Below are 7,089 nucleotides of genomic sequence, written 5' to 3'. Positions count from 1 at the left end.
TAAATTGAAATTAAAGTTATGATAGAAAAATAATGAAAGAAAATATAATTTAATTTAGGTAATTGATATTTTGAATTTAACCGTATTTTATAAAATGTAATTAGTGTATTTACTTTATAATTTAAATTAAAAATAATTATTTAAACTCAATAATATTTTGATAAATGAAATTTTATGTGTTCCAAAAATAATCTTCATAATATTATATTTAAATTCTAAATTATTATTTTATCTCAAATATTTTATAAAATTGTTATATTTGTTATATATATTTTATCTTAATTCTAAAATTTTCTAATAAAAACCCTAATTTTCCAAATTTCTCAATGTAATACCCTAAATCCTTAAACACACGCACACAACACTCAGTGAGGGGGGGAGGGGGGAGAAAGGGGCAACAGTGAAGGGAGAAGGGGGAGCTCGAGGGAGAAGAGGGGAAGAGAGGAGGGGACGACGCGGCTGGGTCCTTCCCGCCGTCGTCGTTGTCGTTGAGGCGCCGGAGGAGAGAGAGATTTGCTTTGCAGAGGCGTTGAGGGAGAGAGGGAGCCGCGCTCTGCTGCCGATCCGCCACCGAACTGCCGCACGCGGGGAGCCATTGCCATCGCGAGCTGTAGCGCCGCACAGTCCAGCCACCGTGACCTCCGTAGAGCCACCGTCGTTGCGCTGTTCCGCCGTCACCGCTGTTGCCCTAGAGCTCGCCGTCGTCATTGAGCAGGACGGAGATGAGAGAGAGCGCGAGCGAGAGAACAGAGAGTCTTATTGAAGACCTCCCTTTGAAGGTGTAAAGTGTACAACCTTTAGACTCTGGTATTTTACCTTAAACTTTTGATTTTCAGTGCTTCTATTTGCATTTACATTGTAGTTCACAATTAACAAAACTATTATTAGTATTTTTTTTCCAGCTTCTAATGAAAAATTTGAATCTCTGAGACTTAATAAGTATGTTCCATCGTGCATTGAACCTCTGGAAGTCATGATTCAGGTATGGATTTATTCTCCGGCAGAAAATTTTATTTCTGGAAATTACAGGAAATTTGTGTCTATGATTACAGAAAATCTTATTTCTGGAAATTATCTTTTGTTGTTTGAGTATATTTGTTACTAACTTTATTATTGCTTCTTAATTTGTATGATCCAGTATGGTAAAGATTATGAATTTGATGCTCCAGTGAAGCTCCTAGAGAAACATCTACATGCTATGGCACAATCTGTTGATGAGCAACTTCTTGTTGTTTCTCAGGTCTTGGCTTCTTAATCAATGGTTGATTTGAAATGCTTACCCCTCCTCTTTTTGGATTCATATAGGTTATTGCTTTCAATGATAAGCCTGTGAAGAATTTGAAGGGCTTGGCCACCATGGTTGAGAACTGTGATGATGAGTTTCTAAAGTTTGATCTGGAATACCAACAGGTTCTCTCTCATGGACTCAGTCGTGTGAATTTTTTTTTGACTTTCTAAAGTTTTCTGAATTAACATTTAATCTAACTTTCATGTATCAGTAAGCTGCCCATTCTTCTCTTTACCCATTCTTTACATATTTCGTTTAAGCATATATTTTTCTAGTTTCTTATGTGGAATTTGACTTGTCATATCAATTAGAAGTTGTTTCTTTCTCTATCTTTTACATAATTAAATTGAAAGTAAAACTACACTTTAGTACTAGGAAAATTTTCATTTAAAAACTTAGCCTGTAAAAGATTAAATGTACTCGCTTTAGTCCTTGTAATATTTATGTTTCAACACTTTAGTTTGTAAAAATATATCAGTTCTAATATTTACTTCATGATGTGATAGTTACTGCAATAGGCACTTAGCGCATGTGTATTTAGTATGTAATAATACTAATTTCTGTATTTTACTAATTTTCTATTTGTTAATGAAGTTTATCTAAAAGTAATAATACTGATTTCAATTTCTCAATCATTCATTTCATCTACAAAAATTGAATACATGAGTTCAAGCATTCAGGCTTCTATTTTGTTTAGATTCATTAATAAATAATTAAAGGCAATGACTAAGAATAATATCAGTTCTAATAATACATAGAGTCTAAGTTTGTGATACTGACTTATAGTTTGTGATATGACTTATAGTCTAATTAAAGGCAATGACTAAGAATAATACGTTGAGTATGCGAGGGGGTGGATCTAGCTTGATATTTTAAATTGATATTATTTGCGGTTGCTGAAATTCAACCTTTAATGCTTTGATTTGTTAATGCTAAAATTGGATCGTTTAGATTAGTATTCATTTGTTGTTATTATTGTCATTATTCGTCTGCTAATATTGATAGTGTCTTTTGGTGTCGGCTAATAGCTAAGTGTTGGAGGGTTGTTGTTTTAATTTGTCCTATTTTGTGTGTTGATTTTCATATAATGTGCTCCAATTCCAAGATCAACAGCAGTCTTGATCTTCACTAGGGGGGGGGGGGGGGGGGATTAAACTGAAAATAATATCAGTGCATTTATAATGAAATGCTTCTTGAAGTTTTGGTCATAGAATTTAACTAGCTTCTTTTTTTATTTACCGATGTCATTTTTAATATCCTAATTCCTGCTCTCTATTAGGCATTCAGTTCACTGTTTTCACTATACAAACTGCTTTAACTAATTTACTTAAATTGCTGAGAAATTGAGAAAAACTGATTTAGTTTTTTCATATTTACACGTTTCCAATATCCACTTGAAAGGCATAATTAATGATACCATTTATGGGTAAGCCACTTAAGGTTCTGTGGTTATAAGATTTGCAGGTAATTTCTATGTTATATGTTCTACTGTTGGTATTGAATCTGCTTTAATTTTATTTCCCAGGATGTGACAGCAACTAAAAGAAATGAATTTGAGGATTATTTTTTGAAGCGAGAGTTGCTCATGGGAATATATGAGAAGGGTTTTGAAAGGCCTTCTCCTATCCAAGAAGAAAGCATTCCAATTGCTCTTACTGGTAGTGACATTCTTGCAAGGGCTAAAAATGGGACAGGCAAAACAGCTGCATTTTACATTCCTGCATTGGAAAAAATTGACCAGAAACAATCTATTCTGGCATAGTCCAAATTGTATTGCTCTCACGCCTGTGGAACAATTTTGTTAATAGTGTCTACTTAGTGTTAGTATATATATTATTATATAAAACTAAGATTAAGACAAGTGTATTTACTCAACTATATTGATATGTTAGCTGGTTACTTTAATCACAACTTATCTTAATTGTTGATTATCATTTTTTATTTTTAGATTTATTTTGTAATCATCATCATTTTGGGATGTGATTATTCTTTAAAAAAAAAAAAATTAAATCTCATAAAACAAAATAGGTTTTGGTCACAGTAAAAACCGTGACCATAGATAAGGCTATGGTCACGGTTTTGTGGGGTGACCATAGATAATCTATGGTCACGGTTTTAAGGTGGGGTGACTATAGAGGCTATGGCCACGGCGAAAAACCGTGACCATAGATAGGGCTATGGTCACGGTTTTAAGGAGGGGTGACCAAAGAGTCTATGGTCACGGTGAAAACCGTGACCATAGATAAGGCTATGGTCACGGTTTTTACGCGTGACCATAGATTAACCTATGGTCACGGTGAAAAAACGTGGCCTAAAGTGTCAGAATTTGAAAATTGAAACCGTGACCATAAAAACCGTGACCATAGATAAAAAAACCGTGACCATAGACCTATGGCCACGAGAGAATAGACCACGGTAAAAAACCGTGACCATAGGTCCAAAACCGTGACCATAGATCTATGGTCACCCTTTTTACTAGCTATGGTCACGGTTTTTTACCGTGACCATAGGCCTTTTTTTTTGTAGTGTGTGCATGGTATCATAAAGCTTCCTGGATCTTGAAGCTTCTTTGGTAAGCTTTTCAGAATGACTGCACTACATTCTTCATTGAGAAACACCTTTTCAGTTTCTCTCCAATCCTTCTTATGACTTAGGATCTCTTTCATGAACTTAGCATAAGAGGGTATTTGCTCAAATGCCTCTGCAAATGGAATCTTTATTTCAAGAGTCCTTAGATAGTCTGTAAAGCGGGCAAATTGTTTATCCTGTTCCGCTTGGCGGAGTTTCTGAAGATAAGGCATATTGGCTTTATATTCTTCAACCTTAGTTGCTGCGGGTTTATTCCCTACAGAGGTGGTTGGAGAAGCCTTCTTAGAGGGGTTACTATCAGCACTCTCAGGTGTCTGATTCCTCATTGGAGTTTGAATGCCAGGACTGGGTGGAGGATGGGTGTTTAACGCCAGTTTTCCACCCTTTTCTGGCGTTTGAACGTCAGAACTGGGCAAGGAATGGGTGTTTAACGCCAGCTTTTCCCCCCTTTCTGGCGTTTGGACGCCAGAAGTATTCCTCTCTGGGCTCTTACTGTCCTCAGAGGGATTTTGGACAGTGGTTTGGTTATCCTTTGTCAGTTGTTCCTTTCTTGGCTTTTTGCTACTTTGAGCAGTGTTATTTAATGTCTTCCCACTCCTTAGTTGAACTGCTTGGCATTCTTCTGTTATCTGTTTAGATAACTGCTGTTTTGTCTGATTCAACTGTGATTCTATATTCTTGTTAGCAATTTTAGTTTCTTGGAGCATCACTTTAAATTCTGCTAACTGTTTTGTCATCAGGAGTAATTGCTGATTAAGCTCAACAACCTGTTCTTAAGGATTAGGATCAGTAGTTACTGCCATGGCTTCTTCTTTTGTAGAGGGCTCACTGCTAGAGTACAAATGTTGATTTCTAGCAACAGTATCTATGAGTTCTTGAGCCTCTTCAATCGTCTTCCTCATGTGTATAGATCCAACAGCTGAGTGGTCTAAAGACATCTGAGCTTTTTCTGTAAGCCCATAGTAGAAGATGTCTAACTGTACCCACTCTGAAAACATTTCAGAGGGGCATTTCCTTAGCATACCTCTATACCTCTCCCAGGCATTATAAAGGGATTCATTATCCTCTTATTTAAAGCCTTGGATGTCCAGCCTTAGCTGTGTCATCCTTTTTTGGAGGGTAAAATTGATTCAGGAATTTGTCTGATAACTGTCTCCATGTTTTTATGCTTGCTGTGGGTTGGTTATTCAACCACCTCTTAGCTTGATCTTTTACAACAAATGAAAACAGTAACAATCTGTAAATATCCTGATTTACTTCTTTATCACGTACTGTGTCAGCAATTTGTAAGAATTATGCCAGAAACTCAGTAGGTTCTTCCTGTGGAAGAACAGAATACTGGCAGTTTTGCTGCACCATGATAATGAGTTGAAGATTTAGCTCAAAGCTGCTTGCTTTAATGGGGGGTATACAGATGCTACTCCCATATGCAGCTGTAATGGGGTTAGCATATGACCCCAGAGTCCTTCTAGACTGCTCAATTCCACTTAGGTCCATGATGGAGAACGGGAAATGATGTGGATATTAATTTTATTTTATTTTATTATTATTATTATTTTAAAGTAACCGAAAATAATAAAATAAAATAAATGGAAAATAGAATAAAAATTCGAAAACCAAAAGAGAATAAAATCAAGCAAATTCAAAACTAAATTAATTAATTAATTAAAAAAATTTTGGAATTAGCAATTAAAAAGATATGATTGAAAATTATTTTGAAAAAGATTTGATTTTTTTTTTTGAAATGAGGAAAGAGAAAAACAACAAAAAGACACCATACTTAAAATTTTTAGAAAATCAAATACAAATTTTCGAAAATTTTAAAGGAAAACACAAAGAAGACACAAAACTTAGAATTTTTAAAGGTAAAGAAACAACTAAGACTATGTAAATTCAAAAAATTAAGAGAGAGTAAAAACATGCAATTGACACCAAACTTAAAATATAAAACTAGACTCAAATAAAAGATGCTAAACCAACAAAAATAAAATATTCCTAATATAAGCAACAAGATAAACCGTCAGTTGTCCAAACTCGAACAATCCCCGGCAACGGCGCCAAAAACTTGGTGCACAAAATTGCAATCACACTTTTGCAATTCCGCACAACTAACCAGCAAGTGCACTGGGTCGTCCAAGTAATACCTTACGTGAGTAAGAGTCGATCCCACGGAGATTGTTGGCTTGAAGCAAGCTATGGTTATCTTGTAACTCTTAGTCAGGATATCAATAATTCTCAGGTTTAATTGTGAAAAATAGAAGAACATGAAATAAATACTTGTTTTGCAGTAATGGAGAACAGGTTGAGGTTTTGGAGATGCTCTATCTTCTGAATCTCTGCTTTCCTACTGTCTTCTTTTTCATACATGCAAGGCTCCTTCCATGGCAAGCTGTATGTAGGGTTTCACCGTTGTCAATGACTACCTCCCATCCTCTCAGTGAAAATGTTCAACGCGCTCTGTCACAGCACAGCTATTCATCTGTCAGTTCTCGATCATGTCGGAATAGAATCATGTCGGAATAGAATCCCGTGATTCTTTTGTGTCTGTCACTAATGCCCCATAATCGCGAGTTTGAAGCTCGTCACAGTCATTCAATCCATAAATCCTACTCAGAATACCACAGACAAGGTTTAGACCTTCCGGATCCTCAAGAATGGGCGCCAATATATTCTAGCTTATACCACGAAGATTCTGGCTAAAGAATCCAAGAGATATCCACTCAATCTAAAGTAGAACGGAGGTGGTTGTCAGGCACACGTTCATAGGTGAGAATGATGATGAGTGTCGCGGATCATCACATTCATCAAGTTGAGGAGCAAGTGATATCTTAAAATGGAAACAAGCGTGTTTGAATGAAAAACAGTAGTAATTACATTAATCCATCAAGACACAGCAGAGCTCCTCACCCCCAACCATGGGGTTTAGAGACTCATGCCATGGAAGGTACAATATGAAACGTGTATTGTGTCATGAGGTACAGATATAATGTCAAAAGATCCTATTTATAGTGAACTAGTAACCTAAGATATACAGAAATGAGTAAATGATGTAAAAATCCACTTCCAGGGTCCAATTAGTGTGTGCTTGGGCTGAGCATTGAAGCTTTCATGTGTAGAGACTTTTCCTGGAGTTAAACGCCAGCTTTTGTGCCAGTTTGGGCGTTTAACTCCAACTTTTGTGCCAGTTCCGGTGTTAAACGCCGGGAATTCTG

The 7,089-nt window shown here is 36.2% G+C and overlaps 1 protein-coding gene across 4 annotated transcripts; it reads left to right on the top strand.

Moving 5' to 3' along the window:
* The first annotated feature begins 396 nt into the window (after window positions 1-396).
* Window positions 397-3,219, top strand: LOC130965282 (DEAD-box ATP-dependent RNA helicase 8-like). 4 transcript variants are annotated; one of them, XM_057890028.1, is made up of 5 exons: window positions 397-807; window positions 903-982; window positions 1,139-1,228; window positions 1,306-1,410; window positions 2,814-3,219. In XM_057890028.1, the coding sequence occupies exons 2-5, from the start codon at window positions 974-976 to the stop codon at window positions 3,048-3,050; spliced, it is 441 nt and encodes a 146-aa protein (XP_057746011.1). In that variant the 5' UTR covers window positions 397-807; window positions 903-973; the 3' UTR covers window positions 3,051-3,219. The 4 variants fall into 4 exon arrangements, with proteins under 4 accessions (XP_057746011.1, XP_057746010.1, XP_057746013.1 ...); XM_057890027.1 differs by having other exon boundaries at window positions 889-982; XM_057890030.1 differs by lacking the exon at window positions 1,139-1,228 and having other exon boundaries at window positions 399-807.
* Window positions 3,220-7,089: the final 3,870 nt, after the last annotated feature.

Source organism: Arachis stenosperma, chromosome 3, assembly GCF_014773155.1.
Source record: "Arachis stenosperma cultivar V10309 chromosome 3, arast.V10309.gnm1.PFL2, whole genome shotgun sequence".
Classification (NCBI taxonomy): domain Eukaryota; kingdom Viridiplantae; phylum Streptophyta; class Magnoliopsida; order Fabales; family Fabaceae; genus Arachis; species Arachis stenosperma.
The sequence above is the reverse complement of the archived record's forward strand: the minus strand, read 5'-3'. Positions and strand labels throughout refer to the sequence as shown.

What these genes read in the sequence shown, in the direction of transcription:
- LOC130965282 (XM_057890028.1), top strand. An exon ending in CTGTTGATGAGCAACTTCTT is followed by an intron (nt 1,229 to 1,305) that starts GTTGTTTCTCAG and finishes GGATTCATATAG; the next exon opens with GTTATTGCTTTCAATGATAA. An exon ending in TTGATCTGGAATACCAACAG is followed by an intron (nt 1,411 to 2,813) that starts GTTCTCTCTCAT and finishes TTTATTTCCCAG; the next exon opens with GATGTGACAGCAACTAAAAG.